This window comes from Halichoeres trimaculatus, unplaced genomic scaffold, assembly GCF_033239565.1.
Source record: "Halichoeres trimaculatus isolate MK-OKI-2021-1 unplaced genomic scaffold, fHalTri1.1 fHalTri1_scaffold_2, whole genome shotgun sequence".
In the NCBI taxonomy this organism is placed as follows: Eukaryota; Metazoa; Chordata; class Actinopteri; order Labriformes; family Labridae; genus Halichoeres; species Halichoeres trimaculatus.
Window position 1 is genome coordinate 41,285,008 of NW_027437180.1, and position 19,975 is coordinate 41,304,982.

The 19,975-nt window shown below is 39.4% G+C and overlaps 1 protein-coding gene across 1 annotated transcript; it reads right to left on the reverse strand.

Annotated features, from left to right (window-relative positions):
• Window positions 1-11,520: 11,520 nt before the first annotated feature.
• On the reverse strand, window positions 11,521-18,885 carry LOC141801500 (uncharacterized). The gene is made up of 6 exons (XM_074684551.1): window positions 18,829-18,885; window positions 18,347-18,679; window positions 18,074-18,244; window positions 17,751-17,843; window positions 17,612-17,655; window positions 11,521-15,218 (listed from the first exon to the last, which is right to left on the reverse strand). The coding sequence occupies exons 1-6, from the start codon at window positions 18,863-18,865 to the stop codon at window positions 14,847-14,849; spliced, it is 1,050 nt and encodes a 349-aa protein (XP_074540652.1). The 5' UTR covers window positions 18,866-18,885; the 3' UTR covers window positions 11,521-14,846.
• Between the last annotated feature and the right edge of the window lie 1,090 nt (window positions 18,886-19,975).

Genomic DNA, 19,975 nt, shown 5'->3' on the forward strand with positions numbered 1-19,975 from the left:
CATTAAAGGCCATCAGATAGGAACGCTGAGGTCTGGTAATTTCTTGGTGAGGTTAATGTGGCCACCAGTGAATGATTGCTGCACTATCTCAGCCACTGAGGGAGCATATTTGAGCAGCCTGATGATTTTTCTTTGTTTTACCGGGGCCTGGCATCTTATCACAGCTTGTGTTGTGGGACTAATCTGTTAACACTCATAAGACGCAACAATCCAATTCATAAAAAATTGAACCGAAGCTCCATGAGTCTCGCATCCCAAATTGATCAAAGTGTTCTCAGTCACAGCGGTGCAGCGACAGCATCAGCTGCTCACACAGTTTCCCTCAATATTAGCATTCACAGTTGCTTGCGCAGCTTATTGGTTTTAAGATTATGATTGTCCCCTTGAAAAATCATTTCAGGTCTGTGAGCGATAAATAAATGTGTGTGTGTAAAATTGAGCCATCATTCACAAAAAGTCCAGCAGTGCATTCTCCCTGGTACATTTATATTGTATCTCAGCTTTAGAGGACCCCCCCGCTGTTTACTTTGATATCTCTGTACCTTTCTGTCAGCGTTTTTATCCAGGAGAAGCAGCTTTTCTGTGAGTCATCATTTAAGTTACAGCCCTCACATAACTGGAAGAGGTAACTCCTGACTTGTAAAAAAGTTTTATTCTGATCCTGATGAAACAAACAGAGTCATAGAATAATGTAAGTGGAACAATCTTGAATGTGAAGCAGCTTCTTTTTTTATAAAAACAGCATGATAGTTTTAAATACATTAAAAGCAGTTGTTTAATTTGGTTAATCTTTGGTTTTAATGTAAAGGACAAGTACGCAAGGAGTCTAAAGTTGGACCAAGGTCTTCTTCCCATCCAATGGAGCTTTGTTTCTATAGGAGAGACTGGCACACTGAATTCCTCTCACCATCCTAAAGTCTTCTTATCCCATTAAAGCAAAAAAAAAAAAAACCCTCAGCTCTTTCTGGGAGTCCCTGCACTCACATGTCTCATAGGTTTCCTGTGGTTTTTGCTGCAAACAGCAGTAGCTAGCTAGAACACTTGAAGAGGGGGTATCATGCACTTTTTAAAGCTTCCAAGTAGAGGTGGGATAAAACATATGATGTATCGAAGTCTCAGGATGTTTTGTTTGGCAATTATGAATCTTTTTTTGTTTGAAATTGGGTCTTTTTTTTCCAAATCAAAATCCTTCATTTTAGTCTTTGTTTATAAGCTAGGTTGAAAAAAATTGAGATGTCAGACCCCTGAATTAATCCTAAAAATGGATTTACATTTGATTTTTTTTTTTTTTAATTGTGAAGAAATGGCCCCTGATTAGGAATGGGTAACTTTCACATTTGGAACAATACCGTACCAATGCTGGTACCTGGCAATCTGTACTGGTACTCAATGGTACCAATTTTCGGTACTTTTTTGTGTTTGTGTGATTAACAAATATAAATTTGTTTAATAATAAAATATAGTCTTTTTTAAATTTCATATATTTATTTTTCTGTATATAACCTTGCAATGCTGTGTTCATGTCCAGCATGGAAAATATCCTACTCTTCCACTCCCTCACAGTCACAAGGATGCGTTCAGGTACCTAAACATGGTACCTTTTGGTTTTACACTGGTACCCGGTACTACAGACAGAGTTCAGTTGGTACCTATAAAAGTACCTAATTTGGTACCCATCCCTACTCCTGATGTAGTCTGTAGACATATTCATCATCATTCAACTGTTTCACTTGGTCAGATGTTAAAAAAGTAAACAAAAAATCAAAAAAATCTGAAATATCAAAGAATTGCAGTTAATACCGAATTGGCACCCCCAAAATGGTAAAACAACGGAATCTGGAGAAAAGCATATGATCCCAGCCCAACTTTCTGATGTTCCTCTTGTACTTCAATAATAGCTTTATGTGATTTGGAGCTCTCAAAAATCTCTGTTGTTTGTCACACTGGTGTTTTAGAAAAAAAAACAACAACCTTTTTTTATCCTCTGTCTGAAACATTTTATTTAGTTGCTGTCTCTTTAAGAGACATTCTTCCCTCTGGTTGGCCAGCCCTCTGGAGCCAGGTAGAGACATGGACAGACCTTGGTGTTTGAGGCCCAGCCCTCCAGTCTGTCAGTACCATAGACTGTATAAAACATGGACGTAGTCTCGCCGACGTCACCCGTCTGTTTCTGAAACTGAAAATGAAGCAGATCGGCTATAGTGGCCATATTGGTAGTGGCAAGGGCTTCGTGTAAACCTATAGGGCGCCTGTCAGTCACATGACCCTGAGCTTTGCCTCTGATTGGGCGAGCTTGTGATCTCAATATCCTCTGAACGGCCGAGTTAGAAAATGAACCACTGTACAGTGTGTGCTGGTAGTAAAATTAGTGGCTCAGACAGGAGACGTTTTTTGAACCAGGCTGTAAATAGGTTAATTTCTGCTTTGAAATTGGCTTTTTTTGGCTTGGTGTGTTAGCGACTTCCTGTACTTCCAGAGCCAGCCTCAAGTGGACACTTGAGAAACAGCAGATTTTAGCACTTCAGCATTGTCTCATATTCCTAGACCAGAGGTTGCTGCTTGGTTATGACCCAGTTAAGTGATCCTTATGCAATCAAAGCATCACTTTATCGCTCATGAAGATCTTGGGTCATTCATACAATTTAGCAATTTATTTATTTTTTTATTTATTTCATACAACTAACTAAAAAGTAAAATATAGATCAGCTCAGTGGTAAACAATACCATAGTACCATACAAACAGTAAATAAAGCATTTCATGAGTTTCTTAATAATACCTTTTATGATAACCTTAATGTGTCTCTATTGCCTTTGACTCCAATAAATAAATAAATGAATAAATAATTTGATAAATAGAAGACAGAAAAAAGATATATTTTCATGAGGATTGATCAACATTTTGAGTGGTTTACATACAGATTCAAGGATTTCTAAAACCTCAGAATATGCAGTTACCTTTAGCATCAACATCTAGCCTTGTCAATTTAACCTCTTGTTTTTCAGTATAGTAAAGTACCCCCTCTTTATCATTAGTCTCACTGTTATTGTCACTGTGACATAGAAATTTCAGAACACCTTGACCCCAGCTGCTCTAGCTGTTGCAGTATCCTCCTCTTTTAAGCTTCACATACACTGACTGACTTCATGTGGTTTCTGACTCTGTCCTGGCTGCACGTTGTGTGCTGAACAGCTCATCTCTAAACACATTTCTGGATCAGCAAACTCTGGCCTCTGAAGTCACAGACCCGGCTTGTTGGCCTGCTTTCACTTTGCTGTTTTGGTCTACAGTATCTGATAAGCACCGTGACAACACTCTACAGGATGCTGACAACAGAAATATATATACTTCAAAAAAGAGTGAACATGTTCAGTTTTTGTTGACATAAAATGTGATTATTTCACTTCATTGTTGAAGCTATAAAAAGGAAACTTTACTGATGATCATGTTCAGTCTGAGCACTCAGGTTGTAGAGTGTGTGTGTGCACACACTTGTGTGTTGAAAACCATCACCTCAAACAGCATGAGCCGACTTTCCATCACAGAATTTATAGAATCACACAGTGCATGACCTTCATCTGCTCTCTAACCAACATGTATCCATTGTAGCCATAACCCTCACGCCTGGTCAGAGATGATGACGGAGGCTCTGTTTATTTTCTCTGTGGTTGTAAACCTCGGTTAGATCTGCAATCTCCTCTCAACACTCATGTAGTAAACACAGTTAAAGATAGATTCAAGGTAAGGTCTCAGTCCATCAAAAGAGAAACTTTATCAATGAGAAGTAGCTGATCATCATGAATCTACGGTGGCCCTAAAGTGCTAAACACAACTGCACAAATCAAATACCACACCTGCAAATAACTTAACACAACTGCAAATTAGAAAACACAAATGCATATTAAAAAAACAAAACTGCAAAAAAAAAAAAAACTTAATTCAACCACAAATGAAAAAACACAGCTGCAAATTGAAAAAAAAAACACTACAACAAAAATGTAAACACAACTGCACAAATCAAAAAAACACACCAGCAGATTTAAAAACACAACTTCAAAAAACTAAACAAAACTTCAAAAAGCTAATCAAAGCTGAAAAACAAACAAACAGAAAAACTAAACACAACTGCAAATAAAGAAATGCAACTACAAACTGAAAAACACACGTGCAAAAGACTAAATACAACTGCAAAAACACAGAACTGCAAAAAACTAAACACCACAGAAAAGAATTAAAACAAAATTGCAAACACAAAAAGCAAAACCACAAAAAAACTAAACATAACTGCAAATTTAAAAAAACAACTGGAAAAAATAAACCCAACTGGCAAAAACTAGACACAACTGCAAAAAAAAACAAAAAACAAACACAACTGCAAATTTAAAAAACACAACTGCAAAAAAAGTAAATACAACTGCGGAAACTTAAAGACAGCTGCAAATAAAAAAACAATAAAAGAAAAAAAAACTGAAAAAAAAGGTTTTGTTTTTTATTTGCTATATGTTTAGTTTTCTGCTGTTTTTTTTAAAATTGTGTTTGTGTTTTTCAATTTGCGGTTGTATTTTTTAATTTGCGTTTGTGTTTTTTAATTAATTCAATTTAATTAACTGTCGTTGTGTTAGGTCATATGCAGTTGTGGTTTGCACTTCAGGGCCACCATATGACTGTGATTAGAACTGCTGATGTTTTTGGAATAAAAACCACCACTTCAAACACAATCCCATATTCACTTCTTAAAGGTTTAATGCCATGTACATGTCATGTTAGCCTCCTTGCTAATGGGTTTTCAGATATCATATTACAGCTTATTGAGTATAACAGACAGAGGAATCTCATCCTCTTTCTTTCTGGAAGCCTATGCAGCGCCCCAAGCTGCCATGTCTGGATCATTATCTCACCCCTGTTGTGTTAAAGTGGCGTATTATTCCCAAGGGAAGGAGCAGGAGGGCACTCGCTGCAGCAGAAATGGAGACAGAACCACTGATAGCTTCTTATGACAGGGTTTGAACCTCTGAATCAGGCTGATCAGGTTTTGTCTTTTCAAGATGTCAGCCCACTGATTCCACTACCTGCTCGCATTGTGTGCAGGGAGCGTAATTGGCTAAATGGTCTGCGGGATCCAAGGTGACAAGGGAAGGTAATTGGATGATATGACTTTGAAAGTAGCTGTAATTGGCTAACATCAGAAGTGCAACTCAGGGCAGCCAGATAGTAATTGTTAGCTTTGACTTTCCAGGCATGGGCGGGGGGTAGGAACTGATTAGCTCGAGGCACTTAAGAACTCTAGGTGTGCGCATAACCTGGTCAATTTGATTTGGGAGCAGAGATTGGAAAGGTTTTTAATTGGCTGATGTCCTGTTCCATGTGAAGTCCTGTACAAAGATATCGACCGCCCCTTTGTGAGGAATAAAAAGAGGAACCATTTTTGTCCACTGTTTCATTGATTGTGTGTCTCATTAGACTCTGCTGGGTTCCAGTCCCACACAGTTCCAGTTGTAGATAAAAGGTGAGCCTATCATTGGCTCCAGTGGTGTTAAATGTCCATTAAACTAAACAAATGCCAGTGTTCCAGCTCAGTGAAGGATTACAGTTGTGATCTCAGTACTTTCACTGATTAAAAGGAAAGTGTAGCTCTTAGCGTTGAATCTAACATACATCAGGAAATGTTATGTGAACTAAAAAACAGCATGAATTACCAGAACAATCAGTGCTGCGATAAAAACAGCTACGTAGTGTTCAGTGAAATGTGATCATGGGTGGCAGAATATTACATTCAGATTAAATTAAGAAAGACTCAAAGCAGCAGATTACAGTCGAATAAAGTTTATTTATAGAGCAGCCACAGTTCACCGAAGTGCTCCACAAGCACTGAAAGCAGTAATAACACAGTAAACAAGAGCAGATGCTTCGTGATCATTTCTTAAACCCTCAACCAAGTTTCCCAAACTTTTTTTTCTGGTGACCCACTCTTTTGGAGGTACAAGCCATGGCAACCCAATCCAAAATACAACACGTCAACTTTTTTATCATCACATTTATTTCCAATTTCTCCCAGACATTGGTATTAACTCCAATAGTACACACATGAAAAGAAATCACAACGTTCAGGTCCATAAATAATGATTATGGTGAATTAAGTACGATAACACAGGAAAAAAGGATTGAACAAGCTTTCTTTACTTCTTTCCACAAATGTTCAGTTGGATTGAAGTCAGGTGATTGACTAGGCCGTTCTAACAGATTGATTTTCTATTTCTGAAACCATTTGAGAGTCAACTTTGCCGTGTGCTTTGGATGGTTGTCCTGCTGGAAGGTCCAGCCACGTCTCATCTTCATCATCCTGGTGGATGGCAGCAGATTCAGATCAAGAATTTCCCCATACATGGCTCCATTCATTGCTCCGTCAGTTAGATGAAGTTTGCCAACACCATGAGATAAGAAACAACCCCATGCCATGATGCTTCACCTCCAAACTTCACTGTTGGTGTAGTGTTTTTTGGCTGCTGTGCAGAGCCATTTCTCCTCCAAACATGGTCTGTAGTATGACAGCCCAAAAGTTCAGTTTTGGTCTCATCTGACCAGACAACATTCTCCCAGTATTCTACAGGCTTGTCAAGATGCTGTTTAGCAAACTTTAAACCAGCTTCAACATGCCTTTTCTTGAGGAATGGAGTCTTGCGGGCTGAGCGTCCATAGAGGCCATGGTGGTGGAGTGCATTGCCTATTGTTTTCTCTGTAACAATTGTACCTGCTGCCTCCAAGTCTTTCTGGAGCACTTTCAGGGTGGTCCTTGGCTGGTTGAGTCCTCTTCTGACTATCTTTCTGACTCCCTGGTCAGAAATCTTCAAGGAGCTCCTGTGCGTGGCCTGTTGATGGTAAGGTGGTGCTTCTTCCACTTGTGAATAATGGCCCCAACGGTGCTGACTGGAATATTCAGGTGCTTTGATATAAGTCTGTAACCAGTTCCATTCTGATGCTGAGCAACAATCAGGTTGTGAATGTCTTCAGAGAGCTCTTTGCCTTTACCCATCATGAGGTGTGTGCTATTTAACTGCTTGGTGAAAAAAACACCTTTTTTATAGGACCATCAATTTGCTCTAGCCCAGCTGATGTTGGTTTGCACTAATTGGAAGTTCAAGTAATAATTACTGACAGATTTCAGGTGGTATGGAGCATTTCCTGTCCAAAGTATTCAGCCTTTCCATGGTGTGTTCAATACTTTTTTCCTGTGTTATCGTACTTAATTCACCATAATCATTATTTATGGACCTGAACGTTGTGATTTCTTTTCATGTGTGGATTATTTGAGTTAATACCAATGTCTGGGAGAAATTTGGTTTGAATTGCATCTTTGGAAATAAATGTGATGGGAAAAAAGTTGGCGTGTTCAATACTTATTTTCCCCACTGTATCCACTCTATCCTGGGAGTACCTTGGGATCCCCAGGAGGAGCTGGAAACTCTGCCGGGAAGAGGGATGTCTGGGTTGATTGACTTCTACCGACTGCTTCCTCCCGTGACCTGGTCTCAGTTTAGTGGATAAAAATGGATGAATGGGCCTTTGATGGATGATACTGTTGAAGGAAGAGTCTAGATTCCTGCCATTAAAAGCCTTATATCCACAAAAACCAAGAGTACCATCTCTACTTTTAAGGAGAACAGCTTGACAAACTTTGCTTACAGACTGAGTGTGAAGGAATTCAACTCTCATCTCCACGGTTGGGGAGCTGTGCTCTCCTGATGAACACTGTTACCTCCCTTGGCCTGTGTATCATCTGTGTTTCTGTATTTATGATTTGAAGTGCCTCTGCTTTACTACTCTTGAAAAGCAAGCTGAGATTCACGCTGTGATGAAGAGGAGGGCTCGATAAGCTTCACATGAGCAGTGTTCTTACATGACGGCCAACAACTGGCTTCTTTAGAAAGACTGAGGGCATTTTGGCCTGTAAATCCAGTATTTTCACCAACTCTGTATTCTCCAGGGTACTGAAGCTTTTTTTATTTTCACAACAGCGTCATCAACATGCAACACTTCTTCAGCAATTGTCCAAACCTGCGAGACCCGTTTTCATCAGATTAGAGGAAGACGAAAGGGGGAGTTTGAACCTTCGACAGGATGCGTTTGAGGTTGACTGAACCAGTTGGTGAGTTAAGCCACATCCTGTTTCTCTGTCGTCTGATGAGATGAAGGCGGACATTCCATTTTTCTATTTGGCTGTGATCTGAAAAGAGGTCAAAAGAAGTGATTTGAGGTTTCTTTTTTACAGGAAGAAAAAAAACCAGTCGCTTATACTTTTATGAAGCAGAAATTTACCAAACTCATTAAATGAAGGAGAAACTCAGGAAACATGTTACATCTTCAAGATAAAGTCACATGTTTTTATTTTATTCAAGTTTTCTTTCCACCAATCAAACTAGTTTCGTGTGGGCACAATAAACACACACTCACTCATACACACTCACACACACTTGGCTAATCCTTTTACTCAGCAGCAGTGTCATTGACTGTCATTGAGGACAGAGCAGATACCCCAGGCCACCACTCTCCCTCCCTGGTGGTCAATGTACACAGCGACTGTAACAACAACAACAACAACCACATCAAGCTGCTTTCGCTCTCTGAGCGCTGCATCGACAGCGACTGGAGGGCATTCCTGCTGCCAAGGTGACTGCTGCTAAATGCATGTGTGTGTTTGTGTGTGTTTGTGTGTGTGTGTGCAATACATGGGGAAATTAAAGACAGGCCTACGTCATGTCTTTCATTTATTTTATTGCACGTTTTATATTTTTTTTTCCTTGGACGCTCATTGACGTGCATTTGATGACACTTTAAACTGACTGATTGTCAAATATATGATATACCATCATCACTTATGACTAATGTAATGATTATTTGCTTTTAGTTCCAATGACTCAATCATGATGCTGCAAGGAATAAAGGAAACTTAACTTACATCTTTCTTAAGAAATGAGTAAATATGTGTCACTCTCATCTTCATATAATCTGACCATCAAACTAAAATTAGGATTAGAGGCCAGTTGTTCCTTTCTATGATTGATTTTGTAGTGATGGTGGACACTGGAGCCTAACTGTCAGACAGAAAAAGGAGAGAAGAGCAGAAGAAAGAGAAACAGGAGAGAGATAGAGCACGAGCTAAAGGCTAGTTAGCCTCTAGCTTGGGCTGTACTCTATAACTTAATTTAATTTGTTTGTGCTAATGTTGATTCCAACCCACAGTCAGCAGTTATTCTGCAGTGGTCTGTTCAAACTTGAGAGTCGATCAATAAAATGAAGAGTGAGGTTACGTTAGCTCTGATTGGTCGATGACTGGCAGGACATAACCAGGATTCACTAACGTAACACATTACAGACATGACTCAGAGCACCGGGGTGCCAGCTGAGTTTTTTACCTGAGTTACCTTGTGGTGTTTTATTTATTTTAAGTAGAGACCACTTACTATTATTTTATCTTTATCGCATGATTTCCCTTATTAATCATAATTAATCGCATTGTGAAAGTGCCATAACATCTGTCATGCAAACATTAAATCAGTACTTGTTATACAGTAATAGTTAAATCACATGTTTAGTGCAAATCAAATTTACAAAATGTAAATGCAAAATTAAAACTTATTGCCACTGTCAGGGCATTAAAGTGATACTCCGGGATGGAACAAGTTGGGTCCTATCACAAGGTTTAGGGCAGAAATTACCCCTACAGCAGTGTTTTTGTGCAGCAGAAGCCCAGAGCGCTCACACCAAACACCCCCTCCCTGCTCCTCTGCAGGTTTCCTCTGCACTCAGACGGGGCCATATTTTACTTGATCAAAAACACAAATAAACGGACTCCCACCAAAAAACTCTGATATCAGTCTGCATTCACGCTTTATTTAGAGAATGTTCAGCGCGTTACTTTCACACAAAAACACCGCTAAATAAGGCTCTAGTTCTCATCGTGTCTCTTCATCCTGGCAGACTACCTGTGTTTGTTTATATCTGGCACGCCGCGCGCGGACTGATACACTAAGGGCGAGCGCCTTTAAGTTCCGTGGTGTTGCCCCTCTTCTCCATGCTTGTTTTGGTTTCTCATCGTGTTTTCGATGCCAATTTCAATATATATATATATATAAACTTAATTTCAAGTATTTTTTTATTCTTAATTTTCAAAAATCATTTTCTTATTTTATTTTATGATATATTTAATTTTATACTTTTAACCTAATGTTTTCTCATTTTCAAACCTTTAAGACGGCGTTTCCTCAGTTTCAAAGCAGTGTGCTTTATTATTGTCTTTTATCTATGTTGCTTTTCATCAACACGGTGTATGGATTGCTGTGTGGGTGGGTTCCGGGGCTGGGTGGAATGGGTTTGGATTATAACCCCTTCGTTTAATTCATGTGTCTGTTTGTAAAGCACTTTGTGCTACATTTTATTTGTATGAAAAGTGCTGTATAAATACATTTTGGTTGATTGATTGATATAGCCGGCTGCTACAACATTTGCTTGATCGCTACGTAACTGTACTGAGTAAAAAATTGTCTTGAACAAAGAAAATTTGTTTCAGTCTGATCTCCATTTAATCCCAAAACAAACACACACCTCACTCAAAGTAATTTACGACAGCATGCGGAGACTCCAGGCCACAAGGTGGCGAAAGAGTGCAACCAAAACAGCTCCTCCTCATAGCATCTTTAAATTAATGAATTGGATCATGTTTCAAATTATGTGAAAATTAACATTTTCTGTCGAGAGCATAAACAAAACTAAAGTATGTCATGACACATCTCATTAAACTATGTTTAGACTGTGCATAGTCTACTTGTATAAAACTAAAGCTTTGTTCATTCTGCAGAAACTCAACAACTCTTACAGCTGACGTTTTTAAATTAATTGATTTATCATGATGTGAAAATATGAGAGTTGAAAAAAAAACACGACAGTCGACCAGATTAGAATTGTGAAATGGTGCAGAAAAATAGTTCAGAGAGCAGGATAAGAATCTTTGGGGCTTAAAATCCAGATCCTGGTCCTGTCATAAAAACATCTTGACATATTTCCCCCACATCACAGCAGTAAAACATGAGAACATTCATATATAACTTCCAAGGTTGATAAATGTGTAAGTTAGAGCTTCTGAGCCATGGTCGTTGTTTGCACACTCCTGTAACTTCAGACTTAAAGTACAGATTGCACTTAGGGAAGTGACTCTTGACTGTACGGTGGCACATAGAGGAAGTTGGTGTTTTCTCAGTATCTTGATGCAGAATAAAACTCCTCGATTGCAAAACTTGTCACATGATGCTGCAAAACTCTTTTGTTTTTTTTTTTTTAACTGCAGCTGTTACCAGAAAGTTCATGACCTTTGCTTTAAAACAAACACGACTCATGTTCAAGTCCTGTCAGTGACTATATATGTGTCTTCACAAAGCAGACGCAAATAGAAAGGTGACAGACGTGAGGTGTGAGTGAGAGGATTAGTCAGCAAAACTCAGATTGATGAAGTTTCTAAATATATAAGGAAAGTTTTTCTTGTACTTCTTGAGTTTGCACTCTATAACCTCTGGCAGGATCACGGCTCATGGATCAGAGTTTGACTGAGTTAGAAAGTCAGAATAACTCTCCAACACAAACAAAATATTGACTTTTATAACATTTTATTAGAAATGCATTCCTGCTTGTGAGAGAAATGGCATCAACAACAAAACGGCATGATTCACAGGTTTCAGTCATGTGACTTTGCTGCAGCCATCTTTAGGACCATGGCACCGTTAGCTTACCAGCTACAGTAGGTAGTCAGAGGACTTGCATAGGAGGATAACAGCCACATTAATGGAAAACAAAACGGGATTTCAAAGTCATAAAAACAAACGCTTGAAGTTATGAGAATAAAGTCACAAATTTAGGCCAGTAACTCTTGATATTTAACAGCTAAAATACATCAGATCCATCTGCAGTCAGGTCAATCTGTAAACTTACACTAGATCCATTTTAGATCAATTTTCCATCCATAATATGGAGCCATCCTATTTTTGCCGGACGTAGAGCAGTGATGTGTCGATTCACCGTGGAGAATATCGAACAGGACAGGAAGTAGTGACCGAAACTACCTGAATTTACCCAATGACTTTCAAAATAAAACAAACTGTGTCAAAATCAGGGGGGTATTCCACGAAGCTGGCTTCGCTCAAAGTCTGGCTTATTTTGGTTAGCTGCGCTAACTTTAGCGAGAGTTGGGTTCCACAAACGAGGCTTAGGGCTAGCGTGGGTCGGTTACCATGGTAAATTAGCCAGCGTGACTAGCCTGGTCCCGGTCAGGCTAAACGTCAGGCTTACCTTAGCTGCGTCTCAGAGAAGGTCAGACCGTCTTCTAAAAGACGTCTTGTGAACTGCAGGTGTCACATTAAATTAATCTATACCTGTAATAGATGATGTTCTTGTTCGGAAACATAAATTAAGACCTTTTGGTAACTTTTCTGACAACTGCTTAAAACCCAAAAAGTCAGAAGGATCGTGAGGTCCCGCTTTCACGGTCATACTGAAAATCAAGATCAAGCGAGCTTTTGTCCTCCAGCTCCACGGGAGGTTTCCGTCCTCCCTGAGCTCGCTTTAGGACACCTGCGTGATCCTTTGACAGGTGAACCGCCCCAGTTATGCTAGACTGGAATGACCGTGAGTCAAGACATGTCAGATATTAGACTGTCTGTCCACATCTCAGGGAAGTCGGTGGCTGAGAGGTTAGAGAGTAGGGCACAGACGCATGGGGATCCATGCTTTATTTGCGGCGTGGGTTCGATCCCACCAGTGGTAACTATTTGACATTGACTGATTTTCTTTCTTCTGTCACCCTCAAAGTACAGTCAACATATAACAGAATAAAGGCACAAATTGTCTTATGATATAAAAGGTGACAACAGCCACAATTTTCCATAGAAATACCTTCCTTCACCGGCGGTCCGTTCTGATCATGATGATAATGTAAAGGTGATTCCACATGGTGACATAACTTTGTGTCTTCCTCCTTATTTAGATAAAGGGCACTATCACTGACACATCTCATCTGACAGCTGAATCATCTCTAATAAAAAAATGACATCTCATCTACATGTTTTTTTCTGCTGTTTTAGTCAGTGTTTGATGAAACATCACCCCATGAAGTATATAAGCCTGTATTTATGAACAGCTTTAATTTAATCAAGATCAATCTCCCCTGGGCCACAGCAGTGTGAGGAGCTTCAGAGTGAGAAGAAAAAGGGTAATCAAACTCAGCAGAAACAGTCAGTGTTGATTTGACACATAGGCATGATATTCTTGAACCAGCAGCGTCTCTGGCTTTGTTAATTGCCACCGTGTTACTCTTTTATGTGAATTTCACCTTGTAGTCATCATACGACTCCATGAGGAGTGTTTTCTCCGCTGAGGGAAACATCTCTGCTCTCGGTTTTGACATGATTTGGTCATTTCGACAATCGACACGTCGGGGCTTTTTATCTACCGCGGACGCGCGCTTAGCCGCAGCTTGGATCAGCCTGGCTTGAATAAGCGTCTCTGAAAATCAGCTGAGCCTCGTTAGTGGAACGAGTTGCAGCTAAGATTGAAGTGGCAGCTTATTCAAGCCACGCTTACCGGCGATAGCCCAGCCTTCTTTAGCCAGCTTCGTGGAATACCCCCCTGTTGGTATCCAGCTTGACTACAGCAACAAACGGGCATAATGTTTGGAGCCAGACCAGGAGTTGACAGGTTTGAGGTTTTACAGTCCAACATGGATGAAGAGAGGCTTATCAATGAAGTGGTGCCCGTCTGCAGATGGATCTGGCATATCTGAGGTGTAGGACGTTGTTGTGCCTGATATGCAAAGAGTTTAGTTTAGTTTAGTTAGACTTTATTTCGTTCTGTCCCAAAGGAAAAAAAAAATCATGGAATACAAAATATTTTAATTGTCAAACGTGGATGAAAATGAGCCGGAAGAAGAAAAATCATACAGTATCTGACCCTGAGCTTTCAGTTATTTATGAAACCTGAACTTGGGAAGCTTCATAAGACGATTCATAATCTGGCTGCTGGTAAAAATAACTTAACGTAGACTTAAACTACCTTTTTTGGTGGCTGTAAAACTCTGTTGTTCACAGTTTAGCTGATTCTAATAGTTGACTTTCAGTCCCAGGTTGGTCCAAAAGAGGGCGCCGCTTTTTTTTTTTCAGCCGTAAACAAAACAGAAATGATGTGTGCAAGGTTTTTGACCCTACTTTGACCTTAAACACATCATCAAAATAAAACTGAGACAGGTTATTAGTATAAATCAATCTTAATTATTAAATAAATTATTAACAATTCATTAATTCATGTTCCAGGGCCCTTTAGTCCTCATCCCTGGTTCGACTTTGTTTCCCACCCTTCTCTCTACTCCCCATGTTTCTTATCCGTCTTCAGCTATCCTTCCCAAAACAAGCAAAAACCCAAAAATGTAACTTCCAAATAGCAGAAACTTATGTTTTAAGAGAATATTAACTCAGGAACAGAGGCTGAAGGAAGTGGTCCTCAGTCTGAATATTAAACTCTGTATTCACTTGCCTTAAGTTATTATTTCTGCAAAGTTTTATCACTGACTGGATAAAAATGTCACTATTGAAGAAGTCTCATTTGTTCGTTTGGCATGAGCGTCTTGGTTATAGACAGCACTATTATTCTTCATCCAGATCTGAGAGTCTGTTCATTAAATTGGTTCCATCATTAATTCACTAAAGCTCTCTGAGCGCAGAGTGATCAATTTCACATTTAATAATACAGCTGCTCTCCCTTTAAAAAAAAGCATTTCCAATATGATCAAGAAAGTTCCTTTTGACCAAACTCTTTAAGTTTTCTGTGGTTTCTCAACCACAGCGTAAATCATTTCTTTTTTATGACCTTCTGATTTACTGGGCTCAGATTGCCCTGCAGGGTTAGTTTTCTGATTTGGCAACTGAGCTAAAGAGTACACCAGGTCACTTTGTAGCCCTGTTTCCATGCTTTTAGAGGAAGTCCCTCTTGAACAGCCCCTGGAGCTGGGAGCTGGATTCAGAGAGGGGTAGTTTGAGTAGTAGTCGTTGTCACCCTGAGCTGCTAACTCGTAGCGTTGGAGGAACGAGGCGTTCGAGTAGAGACTGTCTGGATCTGCAGAGTGCTCGAGGGTAGAGAGGCTTTCAGGCTGCTGGTCTTCTTGTCTGATTTCTTCATAATGAACATCCTTGAAATAGAAAACAGCAAGAAAAACAGTGAGTTGAGCAAAAACAGAATGGTAAAAAGCTCATGAATGAAATGTTGAAGCTCCTGCGAGAGGCTTTCCGCTGGTTATGAAAGGCTGGTAAGAATACTGTGGTCTCTTCTTATTAAAACAAAAACATCAACAAGAAGAAAGCTTATTCTGGGGCCTGCAAAACTGGAAACACCTGCAAAGGTTTCCTGGACCTTTAAATGGTCTCTAAAGCCCTGTTCCCACCAAGTGGTCCGGTATGGTTCAGTACAGTTTGAACATCCAGCATTTCGTCCTCTCTGTGATTGTCATGTGGCTCTTTGTTACAAAGAACAATCAAGCTTTGATTCAGAGAAGACCGTGAGCAACAAGGAGAAATACAGCAGCCGCTGTCACACAGGAAGTGACTACTCTTCTGACCAATCAACAGACTGTAGTGTTTCTAATGCCAACTTCTGGGGTTGGATCGATGTGTCTGACACCCCAACAGAAGAGTACCAAAAAGTGGGATGAACTGAACTGAACCACTTGTAGGAAACAGGGATTTAGTCTGGTTCAGTCAGCAACACAAATACGGCGAAGACTGATGACTGATAGTTGTCCAGAAGACAATCATTGACACAAAAGATGAAAGACTCAAGGTCTGGCTGTTCACAGAGTGCTGAACCCAAGCACTCTGTAAACAGATTACAAAAAAAAGCTGGTTACATGACTATGAAATGATTGTGCTTGGACCTGAACCTGCTGGAAAAAGATGAACAAGCCACAGGGAAAACCACAGCCTGAAGAGAACTGCTAAGAAAACTAGGGATGGGAATCAAAAACCGGTTCCAGTTGAGAATCGATAAGAAATGTTTCAATCCATAGATATCGTTAGCCTTTGTGCTTAACGATTCCCTTATCAATTCTTTACATTGTGCCGGAGCCGCCGGGCCTTACGTCAACTAGTCTGCTGCAGCTATCTTAGCTTAGCAGTTAGCTAACGTTTCCCAAGAAAACTGTGATTCAGGATTTTCAGCTTGAAGTTTTCCTGAAGAACTGACTTCATAAAGAAATGTTCATCACTCTCTCTCAGGAGATTCATATTCAGTACATTCAACATGGTATAAATCACCTTATTTACCAAAATAACAAAACAGCTCAAGCTTGAAGCTAACGTATATGGGAAACTACATTGATATGCTAGCAGTTAGCATACATCAGTATAACTTCAGCCTCAGAATAGAATTTCGACTTTCATCACAGAAACATATCACATCAACTCTTTGTAAAAAACACTGAGAATTTCAAATGTCAAAAGCTAAGAGGCTAATGACAGGCTAATGGCTGACAGAAAGGTTCCTAACAACTTAAACCATTGCTATAACCACTTTGAGACACTAGATGGCCTAACTGAGTTATTAATATATCTCAACACAGAACATCAACGTGACATTGTGTGTTTTTACCTGTTTCTGTTTAATTATGCCCAGAAATATCCAGACTCAGGGACCAGTTACATTTTATTCACTTACAGGATAAACTCAATTAAATGTTGTTGACACAGGAAACCTGTAAAACTACTTTTTGTACCAAGAAAATTCACAACAGGAATTGATAAGGGAATCGATAAAGAATCAGATTGATAAGAAGAATCGATAAGGGCATCAGTATTGATAAAATCTTATCAATTCCCATCCCTAAAGAAAACACATTCGGGAACTTCACAAGAAGTGGACTCAGGGTGTAGTGGGGCATTAAGAGTCGCCACGCACAAACAGATCGATGAATTTAACTCTCATTCCTCAAGTCAAACCACTCCTGAACCAGAGCCCATATCAGACGAGTCTTTAAAAAACTGCTCAGTGCTCTAAAGTCCTGTTTTTAGATTTGTCATTTCTCATTACATTTGGGAATCCTGGACCCAGAGTCTAGACGAAGAGTGAAGAGGCTCAGAATCCAAGCTGCTGTAAGTCCACAAGGTTTTCCGAAGTCCAGATTCAACGTAGACATTAACCTGGAAACCTTAGAGCTCTTCATGCTTTATCTGCTGCCAAGCTTTATGGAGAGGCTGATCGGGACTTGGCTCCTGCCGACAGCGCCAAAAGAACCAAAAAACTGTGAACAAGATCATGATGTATCCCTGCTTGATTGAACAGCAAACTCACCAAACCCACAGAGATTCTTTAAGGTATTGTCAAGAAGAAGACACGAGACACCAGACCTGGTAACATGGAGGAGCTGAAGGGCACTATCAAAGCAACCGGAGCTGCCATAACACCTCAGCAGAAGCCCCAACCAAGCATAGAGTACAAATAATTTAATGTACTTTCAATGTTTGAGTTGATCATTTGAAATAAATAAACTTTTCCATGACTTTCTAATTAACTGAGACTGAGAAAACTCACCTCCACTACGTCTTCTTGCGACACGTCAACTCTTGAAATAGCCTCTGAGGAAATAAATGATACCATTGTTTCCTGTTTCTGGAAGAGCTCTGCAGTTGTTTGTACATAAATGATCTGTGTGGCACTCTGAGGATCTTACTCTCCTGTTTCTTTATCTTCTTCCACACGATGATCAGCAGGAGCATCACTGATGTGACGACTACGAGGATGATTATCAGATACGATACACTTCCTGGTCAGAGAGATAGAAAGACACACTTGTTCACACCTCACCATCATGATCAAAACTTCTCACATCCTCTGTGCTTTAGACTCTCTTCCTCCTAACGCTCTTTAAATGACATGTACTGAGAGTAATTTTCACTTAAAAGTGCTAAGAACATACAGAGAACTGTCTTTAAATCACTGTTCATTCAGTCTTACTTTGATTTATTACATAAACATTAATACACTTCATACCACCTTTTTGTGATTGCATTGCATTAGTAGTTGATGTAGAAAGGGATTCATTTGTTGATGACGCATTAGTAGAAACAGTAGAGCCCTTTGAAGATGTAGATGGACTGGTGGTTACAGCAACATGAACTGTTTTAGGAGTCGTTTTGGGAGTCGTTTTGGGAGGAGAAGGTTCAGCTAGAAATAAACAGTATAAATATAAGTTAATGGAAAAGCTGTTGGGACAGATTTTAAGAAGAGATGGTTTGGAATTAAAGAAAGGAATAGAAATAAACTCACCATCTGTAACTTTAACATTCACCTCTAATAAAACATCATAACCAAATCTGTCCACTCCACAGTAATATTTCCCAGAGTCTGACTCTTGGAGATTGGAGATGGTCACAAATAATCCATGTTCACTGTTGGTTATCTCAATTCGATTTTTACGCTCAGTCTTTTGGTAATCTGCTTTGACAATGATGTGTTTGTCCTTTGAGCAGGGACTCCGACAGAAGTATTTAACATTGTCTTTTACATAAGTTGAAGCCTTCCAGTCGGAGCATATGATAGTTATAGTTGTCCCTTCAGGTGCATTTCTGTTGATAGGGTTCATCTCCACAAAAGTTAAGGCTACAAAACAAACACAAACAAACAAGATGAGGTTACTTTATTACTTATGTGTGCCTTTTTTACATGCACATGCAAGTATAATCTGCTACTTTTCTACTTAATCTGTGTAAATTCAGCAACAACAGAAAAATACAGGAAACCAAACTCACCAGAGAGCAGACAAGCGCACACAGAGATTTTTGACATCGTGAAGACAGACAGAAGTCGAGTTGAACCACTGCACTAAGAACTTCCTGTACCCTTAACTTACCCTGACCAAGACTGTGAGCTCCTCCCTTTCCTTTAAACACACACACACACACACACACACACACACACACACACACACACACACACACACACACGTGTATATATGTATAAACTAATAGGAAACTTAAATGGATATGACAGTTGAAACTCACAGCATTTCTCACACTTCTTGTTGGCTCGAGGCTGAAGTTAGGCTGGGTTCATGCAAAAACCACAAAAGAGCATCAGTTTCCTTTGTAACACTTGTTCCATGCATGCAGACCACACTCTCAAAATAAGACCCACACATGAGTTTTATTTTCAGTTCAACCAAATCTATGAGCCACAGCAAGACATGATGGGCATCAACTCTGCAACTGCATTTTCAAAAAAGTTCTTGTTTATAAAATCAGTGAAACTCATAAAAAATGAACATTGGGGAAAAGTTCAGATTCAGTGCAGATGGGGTAAAATGTTTCCAGCATTTCATTCTTTAAGTTGTTGGTTGTGTCTTACAGTTAATAAAACCCCATATTCCAGTATCTCAGAGAATAAGACTTTTCCATGAAAAAGGATTTTAAATACAGAAGTGTTTGCCCTCTGATAAGTATGTTAATTCAGATTCTCTTCATAGAGTCTACTTAACTGGATCTATATCGTGTCATTTTGCATTTACATTACTTTTGGAGTTTGTGCTTCCTCTGTTTTAGTACAAGCCTGTGCTGTGCCAAAACTGTACAAATACATGAACCAGGCTGAGACAAAAATATGTTCAAGGTTAAGATATACACTTCTCTCTCTCTCTCTCTCTCTCTCTCTCTCTCTCTCTCTCTCTATATATATATATATATATATATATATATATATATATATATATATATATATATATATATAATTATATATTTATTTTTAATATAACACTACACATATGAAAAAATATTTGAAACAACCTCTTTGTTATTTTCTACTAAACTGGAGTGGTGGTACTGCTGATTTTGTTGCCACCTGGTGGTTCTTTGAGGAAGTGCTGGCACTGCTGGCCACTGTACCTAACTCATGAAAAGAGAA